Genomic DNA, 13,876 nt, shown 5'->3' on the forward strand with positions numbered 1-13,876 from the left:
ACACTACAAACCATTGAGCTAATTGTCTCTTTGGTACTTAATTAGCATATATTTCTTAGTATTAGTAGTTAGACCACAAATTGTACATAGAAGGCCTACTTTTATCATTTAACTTACGCCAAATTTTCAATGCCGGACTCAAATATGTGAAATGAATTGTACATGTGCGCATGCAGTTCCGTATTATTGTCAAATCACGAATTGTTAACAGGATTTTTTAAGCGAATTTCAACTTTTACGAATACTCGCCGAAATGCTAACTGGGCTCCTGAATACTCGTGCTTTTTCTTCTACAGTTTTCTTTGGTCCATAACTCGTACTTTCCGAGTCCAAAAGAATAGGTTTTACAATTATAACCCCGCCGCATGGATGAGGAACCATTAATCGTGATGTTCGTTTCTAAAATTCTCTCTAATGTTTAATAGATCCGCGTTTATCGCATCATCATCCGAAGAAGGATATGTACATGCTGCTATTTATATTAGGGAACTTTGGTCTTCTTCTGCAATTTCCTCATTCATCATCAGCTTTTCCGTATAAACCCTAGGCGTCTCCTTTGGTAAGTATCGCCTTTGAGTTTCAGTTAGTATATTCTAATTTATTTTGACACCGACTTGGAGAGTTGATAATGGGTGATAAAGCTAAGAGGTACGGCAGGAGATTAAGAACTAATGTGAATCCTTTAAAATTGAGTCTAAGTAATAAAGCTTTTAATGAGAAAATAAGAAAGAGGCGTACCAGAGAGAGTAAACAGGTGAATAGTAGTAGTGGTAATGGCAATTCAGAAGTTATTATTGATGGTAGTTGCAGCAGCAATAGTGAGGAACATAAAATTATCAGACAGAGTGAGGATAATAAGAAGATGAAGATGGAGAACAATTGGAAGCCAATGGCCAAGTGTAGTGTGGAGAATATTGGTAGTAGTAGCCTCAGCAATAGAGAGGAAAATGATATTATTAAGAAGATGGAGATGAATAACAATTGGAAGCCGATGGCCAAGTGCAGTGCGGAGAATATTGGTAGTAGTAGTAGCCTCAGCAATAGCGAGGAAAACGAAATTGTTAGACATAGTGAGAATAATAAGAAGATGGAGATGAAGATGGGTAACAATTGGAAGCCAATGGCCAAGTGCAGTGTGGAGAATATTGGTAGTAGTAGTAGCCTCAGCAATAGTGAGGAAAATGAAATTATTAGACATAGTGAGAATAATAAGAAGATGAAGATGGATAACAATTGGAAGCCAATGGCCAAGTGCAGTAGTGGCAACAAGGTTCTGAGCAGCAGCAGTATTTTCGATCACTATAGAATAATGCGTGGGATATTGAGTAGGCTCCCTGTCAAATCACTCATGCGATTCAAGTGTGTAAGCAAACATTGGCAGTTCTCAATTTGCCAAGATCAAGGCTTGATTGATTTACACTTCTCTCAGTCAAAGCAACATTGTCCAGATCTCTTTCTTGTTGTTCCTCGTTATACCGTTAATCGCTCTGGAAGATACCCTGCGCGCAGGAATACAAGGGGGTATGCGGGTGCCCGGGAGTGTAAGTATCAACAGTCTTTGTTGCTAGGCAATTTATTTGAAAGTGGAACATCGCCGGCCATTAGAACTACTGTTCGAAAATCAGAGCAAAAGCCATTTCATTATACTAAGATTCTACCACCTGTTAATGGTTTGATTTGCTTTGTTAACCGTCGTTCAGCTGCCGTTTGCATATTAAATCCAAGCACTAGAGAACGAACGCCATGGATCGTTTCTTCGCTTCGTCAAAACAAAAAGTACAATTTCGTTGAAGAATATGCTCGTGCTGTATGGTTACCAACTTACTTCTTTGGATTTGATCCTGCCACCAAACAGCACAAAGTTGTATGCGCTTGGTGTCTACATGGACAAGCGACAGGTTTTTCTGGCATCGACAGTGAAGATGACAAATTTCACTGGACAGGCATTTGTGAGGTCTTGACCGTAGGGGAGAACACTTGGAGAAACATTGATGAGAAGGTTCCATTTACGCACTATCCTGTAGTCAATTTGCTCAAATGGTTTCATTTACTGGGGTAGTGGTTTCGTGGGAATCCCTGAAAATTTAAACGCATTTGACGTTGGGCAGGAGAAATTCAAAGTGATTACGGTTCCTCAGCATATCAAAGACAAATGTAAGAATCCACCCGGAGGCCATTGTGGTCCTTATCAGAGTTTAATAGAAGTGGGTGGACATATATCTTTACTACAACGCTGGACTGATAAGGTTGTGAAGCTATGGATTTGCGGTGATGATACTTCTACTGGTAGCTACAGAAAGTGGACTGAAATTACGATGAACTTACCTTTTCAGTGGGGCGACAGGCATGGTAGATTCCCTTACTTCCATGGTGTTGCAGGAGAAGACCGGATTATTATAGAATCCTACCCAACTATGGACAGATTAGATATAAACAAAGTCTGTCTATATTCTTATGATTGGAAAAAGAAGACGTCAACAAAAAAGGCCAAAGATGGTGTGGTTTCGGAGTTAAGTTCGGTTTCCTTATATTCGGGATTAGCTTTTGTTTCCTTATTTAGATCTTTTGCAGAAAGCCTCTGGCCTGTTCGAGACCACCAATTCAGACACCGCCAAAAAGTGAGTAATTTTCTTATCATGTATCTTTTTGTTCTTCTCTAGACATTCATTAATATTAATTCCCTAAATGTGCGTGATATCTGGTGAATGTTTGCATGGTGCAAATATATAAACTGCCTCAAGTTTGTACAGATCACTGCTAAGTTCGTTGTAGTATGTAGCGGTGACTTTTTAAGAGGTAAAGGAGTTCTAGAAGTGTGAATAAACTGAAGCGATGAAGAACCAGTTGTCCTTTTCCGCAGGCAGTAATGGGACCATGTATGTGGTCCTTAATTACTAATAACATGTTTGGTCGATGACGTTTTGTTCAATGAATCTAGTTACAGTGAATATTAATAACAATGTTGCAATTCCCTTTCTTAATATTCCCCGATAATGACCTACTGTAATCAAAACGAATTTCTAGCTAGGGAAAATTCTGCAATATAGTTCACTTATGTGATTTCTAATCTATTTTACTAGAAATTGATATGCTATATTCTTCTACAGACTGAAAAGGCTCGTTTGCGGCTAAATGTTAATGTTACTGCTGCACTGGATTCTGCTCCTGCACCTGCTCCAATTGAATCTTTTACGAATATGGTAACATTGTTTTCTTTTCAAGAAACTACGAACGAATCTATAACCAGGATTCACGTTGCTATAACTATGTGTAATTTGTTTTCAGTGTCTGCATGAAAGTATCATGAAAGATATATCGTTCCACAAGTACTCTACACCGACATCTATCCAGGCCCAAGCTATGCCAGTTGCTCTTAATGGAAGGGATCTTTTGTGTTGTGCAGAGACTGGGAGTGGTAAAACTGCTGCTTTCGCTATTCCAATGATTCAGGTTTTCATTTTTAGCTTCCCACCTTAGATTGAACTTTTGTCATTTTTGGCATTATTATATTGTTTATTATATTGGCATTATTTACACATATATTGTTTTCACTCTGCAGCATTCTGTTCGGCGAGGTGATGGTCCTCTTGCGTTAGTGTTGGCACCTACGAGAGAACATGCCCAACAGATAGAGAAAGAGGTGAGGTTACTGATTATCTACCACAAGATTAGAAATGCTTTCCCAACTGGTCCTTTTGTCTTCTGTGTATTACACAATCAGATTATTTGTATATCGTATGCAGTGTTGCTAAAGTCTGTGAATTGTCTTTTACTCTTCGAATTGTGACCTCTGCTTGATATTGTTACTATTTTAATTTTTCAACCTATAATAACCAAATTAAGGACATTATTCTTGGGCCGGAACACAACTTCTCTGAAATTTCACTTTTGCACTTTGAAAAAAGCCTTACAGTTCTGTTTTTATGTTTATGGCACTAAAAAGCCATTATTTTTGTGTATGGCACTTTCTTGTCTCACTAGGTAAACGGTAATTTCTTGTCCACCAAATTTTGTTCAATTTAACTATTTTGAGGTCATCTTACCTTCTTTAGTTACTTGTCTGATTCGTTCTTGCTCTATGGTTGTTCAATATTTTCTCAGGTTAAGGCCTTCAGTAGATCTCTGGAGTCCTTCAGAACTGCTACTGTTGTGGGTGGAACAAATATGGCAGAGCAGGTAATTTTTTGTAGTTTAGGAGTTCGTGTTACATGATTGTCATCATTTTGAATTTTTTGATTTAACTGAAGTATAAGGAAATCTCAAACTTAATGTAGCCGTAGCATATCAGTGCTACTTATATTTTCTCCATTTTCCTTAATGGTGCATACCATGACAGAAGTCTGAGTTGCGAGCGGGAGTAAATATTGTGGTTGCCACACCTGAAAGACTTATTGACCATTTGCAACAAGGGAACACCTGCCTCTCTAGGATCTCATTTGTTGTTATGGATGAGGCTGACATACTGTTGGACATGGGGTTTGAGCCGCAGATAAGAGAGGTGCTTCATGCTCGAAATCCCTTCTTTTATTGTTGCTGGGTTTCTGGTTGTCACATGTCTAGCAATTTCAGTGTTGAAACGTGCATGTGCGTGTGTGTAAGCGGACATACTATTTATTGGTTATTTTATTGGCTTTCAGGTGATGCGGAATGTTCCCATAAAACGCCAAACGTTGCTGTTTAGTGCAACAATGCCAGTAGAAATTGAAGCCCTTGCGCAGGTAAAGTTTTGGATATTACCCTTGTGATCATATCACCATGTATACAATGATTTTCTTCAGAAGTCAATCGTTTGTGCTAATGAGCTTATGCGTTACAGAAGTACCTTAGTGACCCAGTGCAAGTGAAGGTTGGAAAGGTTCAGGAGAGTGAGAAGGTTGGCAACGTTGCTCATACTCACGCTCTGTTGTTAGTGCAATTTTTTTTTAATATATATTTTTAGTGCATGGTGGTTTTTATAGGTTTAAGCTGTTCTGTATTTGATTAAATTAGTCTTTTGATTCTACAGGTTAATATGGAGGACTTGCATTAAATTATGATTCAGATTATACCATGGGAAAACATGAGAAGGAGACAAAATGGATGCCTGGGTTGCCAAAACAGCCAAATGGATGAATGATAATTAGGTCGATGTAATAGTGAGTTATTCAGACGATGAACATATTTATTTGTTGTGGATGATATTTTGTGTTCTCTTAATTGTATTCTTCCGGCTTTATTTTGCTAAAAAACAAATTCTCTGGAAACACTGTGCAAGTTTACTGTCTCTGTACATAGTGGGAAGAGTCATTTTGCTTTCCTGTGTTATGAAGGTTTTGCTCAAACATCTGGGAAACAATTTTTGTCTGTAAATGCTCTACATATTTGGCAAGAGGGTGCTTCTAGCTCAGTGGATAGAGCGCCTGTTTTCCTAAGTTTTGATATAAAGTAATCTAATTACTGACATTATGTAAGATGATTGAGCAAGTAATTTAATTACGTGCACTATTATCACGGTTTAATTAAAAGATGCACACAGATTCAGTGGAACTTGGTAGTCTACCCACACCTAACAAAACCAGATCCATGAGCACTCTAATCGGTTGCACGTTCTCTTTTGCCGTACAGCAAAAAATGGACCCTCGTTCAGTTCACGTTTCAAGACCTATGTTCGAATTAGGGCGGCACAAAACCGACTCAACCCACCAACCCAACCCATATCCTCCCGAAATTACCCGTACCTGACGGAACCCATCTGGGAGCGGGTTGGTTATGGTGTTTCTAATTTAATTCTAACCCTTAGGTTACCTATCCTAGATTTTCTTTTTGAAGCATGAAATTTATTAAACTATCAAGGAACTATTACAGTAGGGTATATAATACCCCGATATTCATCAATTACAACAATTAGATTGGTAAGCCATGAATCTAAAATATCATGATACTGGAGTAGAATAGCAGTCTTCGAATCGGAGTTGCAGCGAGTGCGGGTGTTGGTGTCGAAGGTCGAAAGGCCTCCGGTCAGTGCTTTCCACACAAAAAGTTGTACTTTTGATGAACACAACAGTGTCCATAGGATTTCAGTTGGTGATAGAGTTCTTCGATACAATTGGTTGAAGTTGCTAGTCATGTTTTCGTATCTCAATGTTGCGGTGAGCTTCACAAGTGATCGTCCGCTCCTTTGATGGGTTGGAGGTGGTTTTTCATGGGTACCAGATTCCAACCCATCCATATACAATTATTAATTGTGTAGTTTTGTAACTTTAATAGATTCCTAAAGGGCAAGACTGATATGACACGACTAATTAAAAAGCAGGGTCGTAGGCCCAGGCTAATTTTTAGGCTCTATCGCTTGATGTAAGATATTTCTTAGATTTTTAAATTTATTTAAACATACCTTTTGATCAAATATGATATTCAACAACAACAAAAATAAATTTATTGTCAGGTGACTCAAATCCATTAATTGCTCGAGTAATTAATCTCTGCATTTGTGTTGATTGTATTTCTTTTTAATATGTTTAAGTATATTATATCGAATAATATTAGAAGTTACAGAAGAATAAACGTAATTACAAATCATACAACTAAAACCATTCAAAGAGATTGATCCGCAGCCGTAGGCCGGGATGATACCCAGTCATTGTTTATGTTTATCTAAATTTAAAATACATGATCTAAGCTTGATTATTAGGCATGAATTTTAGGAAAAGGGTCTTAATTACACTGACATATGAAAATTACAACAAATAAAGGTCTAAGAGTGTCCACAATCATACGAGCAAACTAAAAAAAACAAACAAACAAAATAGTTAGGTTTAGTGGTGTTCAAACGTAACGGGTATAGAGCAAATTATAATCAAGCACAGGTTTAATATACACCTCAAAATTGAGCGAACATATAATCTCCGTCTCACCGACAGGCGAAGGTATTGGATACACCTAACTTATATAATAACTTATAATTCTAGGGTTACGGTCTCAGATTGTGCACTAAAGATGGGTAAGTCAACGTCCGGCAGTGGCGATTCATCATCTCTCCTTATGCCTGGGGTTAAATCAGATGATCGATCTAGAGAGAGGAAACCACGCAGAATCAGATGTCCTGCTATTGCTAAAACACCAGATGAACTTGAGGCATCCTTCATACAACTATACGCTGCTTACAGCGAAGCAGCAGCTCATAATAAGGAGGAGGGTGAATTCGCTGATTGTGAAAAGAAACTTATTAAGGTAATCAGAGGTTTTAGAAATCTCAAATTAATTTATAGTAATGTTCGTCAATTTTTTCCTCAGGTTTTAGATCTTAAGAAGGTTGTTCCGTTGATGATTGATTTATTGAAATATGATAAATGCGGGAAGCGTTTAGCTAGTTGTATTCTTATTACTTTCGAAGAGCTAACTCATGTGGCATTTCAAGTTCCTAGTCAAGAGATACAAGTTGGCAAATTGGTTAAATCTCTAGTTGAAATGGAAGCCTTGGAAGTATTTGTTTCTACTCTTGGTAAGTTTTCTGAAGACGATGATTTACGAGCAGTACAAACTATTGCGCCGATGATTTTTCAAGGAAGAGCAGCTGTAGCAAAAACCGCGAGCAGTTTCAGGGAACTGATTATTTGGGTATCAGCAGCAATAAGAGGTACCAAATGGGATGCAAAAGTGTGTGATGTGGGTTTTTTACATACTCTTTTGATGAATTATACGGAAAATAGACTTCTATTGGGAAGGGACACCCTACCTGCTGTTGTAGATGCTCTTTCATCTCTTATTATGAGTCCTGAAGAAGAAAAAACAGAAAAACAAAAAAGAAAAGAAGAAGAAGACCTGCCTTGGACTTTGTTTGGTTGTTTATTTTTTCTATTAGAATATCCGGACAACAAAGTGCATTTTGTCAATGCTGGAGGAATCGAGGCAATGATTAAAATTTTACAGGACGGGAAGAAATTGGGTGATTATATTTATGGATCTGCGATTGTGGCACTTGATATAGTGAAAGATTGTCTTGCTGCTTCTGACAAGTTTGAGAATGATGATTTGGGATTGGGCATTGCAATATTCCCTGCTTCCATGGATATGGTAAGTCTCTTAAATTTAATACATGTCTGAAGAATTCTTTTAAGTATAAATAATTAGGTTGTGAATAATTCTGCCTATTACGTTATGGTAATTAGAAGGTTCTGAACAATGTAATTGCATTGCGAAGCATGGACATTGCAAGGTTAGTAACACTAGCCAAAAATATATGGCAAATGGAATTATTATCCATCACCTTCCTTTAGTTAGAGAAAATGATTTGTGGAAGGGTTTAAACTAGCATTCTAGGATTTTGGTATGCATATGATTTTGTGGCTTATGCTGCTGGAAGTTTTATAAGTACTAACTGGAAACATGTATGATCTTGTATAAGATTGTTTTTCCTGCAACTTATGATGTAAATGTTTTTAATCTTTATAAGAAATATATCTAGTATTCACAAGATTTACTTTGGTTACTTTCTCAGATTCTGAGCACTATGCATTGTAAAGAAGAAATTGAAGAACGTCTTATATCTCTAATCGAATCATTAACTGGTAAGGCAAGCAAAATTTGTAGCTTAACTGACTTATTGATGTTTTTTTTTGTCTGTTGGTTAGTCTTTGAGTGCCTAGATTTCCGAAATATAGTTGCGTGTCTTAAAGATTCTTGTTTTAGTCCATGGTCTCTTCCTTTCTGGATACCTTGTTGCCAATTTAAAGGATAAATCAGGGGTCAGACACATTGACGTCTCAGAAAAAAGATGTTATGTTTGGGCGTTTAGGCCTGGATTATGAGAGCATCCCTTTGAATCCTACATCCTTGCCATAAATCTATATGTCGCTTTCTCTAAGTTTCTAGACAATCTGTCAGGCCTTAGTAATATGAACATTGAGATGCAGGTATATAACAGATTAAGAAATTTTTGGGGAACAATGACCTAATGGCCCATCACACTTTAGCCAACTCCCCTCTCACGATTTAATAGGCTCGTCAAACCTTTATTTTATTTTTTAATTATTAAGGTTGCTTCAGGTTTTCCGAATAAGTTGGATGAACTCCCTTGTCAAGGTGTAACTTCTGGAGAAATATATCTTTGACCAAAGCTTTTTCACATCGAAACACAAAGAAATTGGAGTCCTTAAGAAGAAAACAAGATGATTCTCAAATTATTACTGTGTACATGGACTGATTGCGGTACGCAACTGCTTTTTATCTACTCAATTCAGTCCGCAATCTATAAGATTTTTCCATGATGGGGAGTGTCTTCTCATCTTCTCTGGAAGTCGTGTGATATTCTTGGCGGGGTATTTATAAAAAGTTAACAATAAACCCAAAGAGTTGAAGGACTTATAAATCTTTTTATCTTATGAACCCACAGAATTGAAGGACTTATAAGTCTTTTTATCTTATACTAACGGTGTAAAAAAGGTGGATAACCACCGTTGGCCGTTTTTTCAATAAAACGGTCAAAATCGGCCTAGATTTGTAAATTTTAAAAAAACGGGCCTATGATTATAACCCTGGAAAAAAACAGGCCTATATCTGTTTTTTACCCGATAAAAAAGGATGGTATGTAATGAGATTTCTAATCTGTCCGACGACAACAAAAATCTAGCTCTTCAGCTGACAGTCGGCACTTATGACTTGTCGTTGCTGCTTGCATAAAGAACAAAAATCCCATTACAATCCTATTTGATTTCAAGAGAACATTAAAGGAGACGCATAGGGAGGTGAAAGTGAAGAAATATCTAGTTGTGATAGACAATTTAATTAATTAAGGCACTCAACATAATTTCTGTATCATTAATCGGAACCCTGAATAGCACCATACCATCCATCATGAAATGTAGAAATTAACTTAGCCCTCTCTCATAGTTCAGGGGGTATTTACTGCAGCCTTAACCCCACGAACCCAACTAGACCAGAGCGAAATCTCCAGTCAAAACAACTAGACTAATCTCCTCCAACTCAACTGACACTCAAACGTTAACAGCTTAACATGACTGACTCACTTTGACAACAATCCACCCATAATTCTCGTTGACAAGCAAACAAAATACTCCTCCACCTTCACCTCCTTCAGATAGCATAACCATCACCTACACAAGAATAATTTGTTTTTCTGAGATTTCAAGAAATTGCATATACAAAAATAATTAGATAAAAAATTTCAAACAAAACATGGGGGCAATTGACAAACCGTTCATACCTATGGATTGTAAAACATTGATAGATAAGGGCTGAAGTAGTCGTCAAATGACATGCCCTTTTTTGCATGCAGCTGACGCTTTAATTCAACGTAATGTAGTCGCAAACAATTGTAAGAGTGCATCACGAGGTGAGGAAATCTATCATAAAAATAACCATAGCAGTTGGGCTCACCAATTTGTTTCTACATAAGAACAAGAGATCGAATTAACAGATTTAACAACTGACCATTAACGCTAGTAATACTTTATCACCTCATAAAAAATGAAGAAGAAAATGGTATCACTCAAGTAGTATGAAGTCTAAACTTTTACCTTTTCATCATCTGAATATGTGTCATAGTGGGTGTGTGTACTGCGGCTGGTTTTTATTACAGCAATCGGACTATCCAAATCTTCTGCAAAGAACCATTGTCGGCATGCATTTGCTTGAATTGTTGTGTGAAGATAAAAAAACCAATCACGATTGCGAACATTTAGCTTCTTCAAGTCACGGATGAAGTTTCGGATTGGATTTTTGAAATTGTCCCCCTCTGCTCTTTTAGGATCGGTGTAAAGCATACAAATAAAATTGTCTAAAGTTGATAAAAACCTCAAACATTTTTCAGAATTCCAGAATTTTGGGTGATCCAAAATCAAATGCGGGGACAAAAAATAAATATCCTGAGTCGATCCGACAATTTCACCCACTGCTCCTCTGTTAGATATGCTATCTCAAGTCCCCTAATAACAATAAAACACATAAAGTAATTAGTTTTAAATTAATTTAGAAACAGAGAATTATAACAAGAATCAAAAAAAAAATGGAGTTAACCGATAATCATTCCGGATTTTATGAATTAGATCTTCCGCTTCCACGCATTTGAAGCTGCCATCCCTTTTTAAATACTCTTCAACAATATTCGCATAAGATCTCAAATCAGTAATGAGATTGTCTCTATCAGCTGTAAGAAATAATATGAAATAACAACTTAGTTTAACTGCCAATGAAAGGATAGTGAAAGTGCAAATCATGATGAAAGGACATAACTATCATACAAAAAAGACATTTCTTTGTTCAATCTTCTGTTTCTTTTATCTCTCAAATCTTTACCATATGATGAGTAAATCTGCATATCCATAGTTTGCATTGGAACAAAAGCTAGAATTATTCAAAGGTTAAAGTGCAAATCATCAAACATAATTAAATTAACAGTACGCAAGCTATTTATCATTAACAGACAACTAATGTGTAATAGGCCGAGCTCTTTGATCCAAAATATCATTTCGTCGATATGTTCAGGATCTACTATATTTGCAAATTTTACTTTATCGCTAATTAAGTTAACATTTTTGTAAAATCTTTCTAGGATATAAATTCCTTTGTCAATTGTCATCAATTTTCGGAGTAAAGAAGGGTACGATGATAGTAATTTAAGGAATGCACACTTAAGGATAATTACGAAAAGACAGCTAAAATCTGCTTCAACAAATCCATTAAGAGTTGACGTATAAGTATGCGCACAGTCCCCATCGTAGCCGGACGTGACAATGTGAGTATCAATAATATATATAAAAAAAATCGAATAAAAATGGCTAGCACTTTAAGAAACAGAAAATTACCCATTCTTCTTGTGTTTCCCTTTAACTTCACAATGAGTTGATGAGGTGATTTTGAAAGTTGTCTTCTATTAATAGCGAGATCTCTATTATAGAGAGGATCTAGATTGTACCGGAAGTTGTTCCCATGTCCATGTTAATGACCATATACGTTAGGTTGTTGATTTTGGGAAGGGCATGGGCTGGAGGGTTATGAGGATTCACTTGGATTCCAATATTCTCTAAAATCAAATTTCCATGAGCTTCATCGCGATGCCTAACGCAGTTAAACCTTCTAGAAATTGTCTACAAAAAAAAAAAGATCAATAAGAATAAACCTTATAGTATTAGAAGTAATCAGAAGTAAAAGATTTAGGGAAAGATAAATAAAGAACGAGAACTTACATTAAGATCTCAATTAGCACAGAGGATGGAAGATTCCCCTGAACCAAAGCTACATTACTCTCTAACTCAAAAAGATTTATGTCATAGCATTCATAGACCCTGTTATCTTCCACATCATAACCTAAGAATAACAAAATGTTGAGATGAACAATTACGCTACTACTTCTATCATCTTCTCTTGGATTTTTCACTGTTTTATCATTACAACTACACAAGTTCTTCCTCCCAAATTAGCTCTGTACCAGGTTTCATCTCCAACTATGTGCATTCTATGTTGATCTCTTGTTAGTATCTCGTTAAGTATGTTCATGGTGTAATAAGAAGATTTTGATGAGGAGGAAAGTTGATAACAAGATTTTGTTTGATGAAGAAGATTTTGATGAGGAGGAAAGTTGATGAGAAGATTTTGTTCAGGAATGGTGTTTTGAGAAGAAGATTTTCATGAGGAGGTACGATGAACTGTGTCTGGGTACAAGGAAAGAGAATTGTTGTTGTGAATTAAATAAAGAAGAGGAGAGGTAATGGCACGGCCCGGAAGGTTAGCCCAGTGAACATTGCTGGGTCGAATCTACTCTAATTGTCCGAGTCACAGTACACCAGTGAAGCACGGACACACCGGTATTGGCATCGTGTTCGTGTCAGACGCGCGACGGACGCACGACACACGTGGGACACCGATACGACACACGTGAAAAAAATCTATACTCCATTTTAGTAGTTTGGTGACCTAGTTTGTCAAGAAAATCAGTATAATAGTTAATTTTTTTATATGTGAACTAACCTAACGGCATAAAATTGAGTTTTTTTCATGTACTTGCGTGATTAATGTATTTGATATACTATAACACTATGATCTTAGTATATATAAACCATTTTATTAATATATATATATAGACGTGTCTGTGTCATGATGATTTTGGATTTTTGTTAATCCCTGTATCCATGTCGTGTCGTATTCGTGCTTCCCAGCAGTACACTTTCTTTACTTTGTTTCAAAAATTTCTTGTGTGGGTCTAACCACAGATCCAAGCGTCCTTTGGATTTAAACCTTTAAACCACGAAGCATTAACAAATCTTTTTGTATAACGAATTTTCTATGCGGCATCTATATATTAATATTTTTGTGTATGATAATATATTTTACTAGTTATTTTTGTTTATTATGATTTTTTGGGTGCCAAATTTTCATTTTATTTACTGGTTGTGATGTTTGTTTTTATAGTTTGGATTTTTGTCTAAATTTTAGATATTTGGTTGAAGAATTCTTGTGTGTTTATTTCAGAGTTAACTTTAACATGTTAATTCAAAATATGTTATATATATGATTCAGTGAACCCGGTTTAACCGTTGATTGACCCATTAGACCCTGACCAGGTAACTTTTCCGGTTCGATACATGACCAGTTTGATAACACATAGAACACTAGAAGAGGAATGGGTTTGATAAGAAAATTTTATGTGGGAATAAACATAATTGTATAGAGGATTTAAGATAGTCAGAGAATTTTCAACTACTTTCACCTTAATAAAATAGAGACAGTATTTTCTCCTTCTCAAAAAACTTGTTGTAAATCTCAACACCGTCCTTGAGTAAAATGACGTGCTACTTTCACCTTAATAAAGCAGAGAAATATTTTCATCTTCTCAAATAACTTGTTATAACCTCAAGGCCGGCCTTGAGTAAAATGATGTTCG

General features: G+C 36.4%; 3 protein-coding genes and 1 long non-coding RNA gene across 4 annotated transcripts; 3 read left to right on the forward strand and 1 right to left on the reverse strand.

Annotated features, from left to right (window-relative positions):
* Nucleotides 1–602: 602 nt before the first annotated feature.
* On the forward strand, nt 603–2,083 carry LOC113321206. Its single transcript, XM_026569085.1, has 2 exons — nt 603–1,090; nt 1,214–2,083. The coding sequence occupies exons 1-2, from the start codon at nt 629–631 to the stop codon at nt 2,057–2,059; spliced, it is 1,308 nt and encodes a 435-aa protein (XP_026424870.1). The 5' UTR covers nt 603–628; the 3' UTR covers nt 2,060–2,083.
* On the forward strand, nt 619–5,335 carry LOC113321207 (ATP-dependent RNA helicase DBP2-like). The gene is made up of 9 exons (XM_026569086.1): nt 619–2,618; nt 3,108–3,200; nt 3,286–3,450; nt 3,560–3,640; nt 4,102–4,176; nt 4,337–4,498; nt 4,638–4,718; nt 4,817–4,873; nt 5,006–5,335. Exons 1-9 carry the CDS (start codon nt 2,316–2,318, stop codon nt 5,027–5,029), a joined length of 1,041 nt encoding a protein of 346 aa, XP_026424871.1. The 5' UTR covers nt 619–2,315; the 3' UTR covers nt 5,030–5,335.
* A 1,640-nt stretch (nt 5,336–6,975) lies between these two features.
* LOC113325029 lies at nt 6,976–9,098 on the forward strand. The gene is made up of 4 exons (XM_026573269.1): nt 6,976–7,209; nt 7,273–8,052; nt 8,477–8,546; nt 9,061–9,098. Exons 1-4 carry the CDS (start codon nt 6,976–6,978, stop codon nt 9,087–9,089), a joined length of 1,113 nt encoding a protein of 370 aa, XP_026429054.1. The 3' UTR covers nt 9,090–9,098.
* A 656-nt stretch (nt 9,099–9,754) lies between these two features.
* Nucleotides 9,755–12,077, reverse strand: LOC113321208. Its single transcript, XR_003346544.1, has 5 exons — nt 11,802–12,077; nt 11,014–11,143; nt 10,515–10,922; nt 10,202–10,384; nt 9,755–10,091 (listed from the first exon to the last, which is right to left on the reverse strand). It is a non-coding gene; the product is annotated as an uncharacterized LOC113321208 (long non-coding RNA).
* Between the last annotated feature and the right edge of the window lie 1,799 nt (nt 12,078–13,876).

This window comes from Papaver somniferum, chromosome 11, assembly GCF_003573695.1.
Source record: "Papaver somniferum cultivar HN1 chromosome 11, ASM357369v1, whole genome shotgun sequence".
Lineage (NCBI taxonomy): Eukaryota > Viridiplantae > Streptophyta > Magnoliopsida > Ranunculales > Papaveraceae > Papaver > Papaver somniferum.

Coding starts and splice junctions, on each gene's coding strand:
- LOC113321207 (XM_026569086.1), top strand. CDS start 2,316: ATGAACTTACCTTTTCAGTGGGGCGACAGGCATGGTAGATTCCCTTAC. Junction 2,619..3,107: donor AATTCAGACACCGCCAAAAA/GTGAGTAATTTT, acceptor ATTCTTCTACAG/ACTGAAAAGGCTCGTTTGCG. Junction 3,201..3,285: donor TTGAATCTTTTACGAATATG/GTAACATTGTTT, acceptor ATTTGTTTTCAG/TGTCTGCATGAAAGTATCAT.
- LOC113321206 (XM_026569085.1), top strand. CDS start 629: ATGGGTGATAAAGCTAAGAGGTACGGCAGGAGATTAAGAACTAATGTG. Junction 1,091..1,213: donor GTGAGAATAATAAGAAGATG/GAGATGAAGATG, acceptor GAGAATAATAAG/AAGATGAAGATGGATAACAA.
- LOC113325029 (XM_026573269.1), top strand. CDS start 6,976: ATGGGTAAGTCAACGTCCGGCAGTGGCGATTCATCATCTCTCCTTATG. Junction 7,210..7,272: donor GTGAAAAGAAACTTATTAAG/GTAATCAGAGGT, acceptor TTTTTTCCTCAG/GTTTTAGATCTTAAGAAGGT. Junction 8,053..8,476: donor TCCCTGCTTCCATGGATATG/GTAAGTCTCTTA, acceptor TTACTTTCTCAG/ATTCTGAGCACTATGCATTG.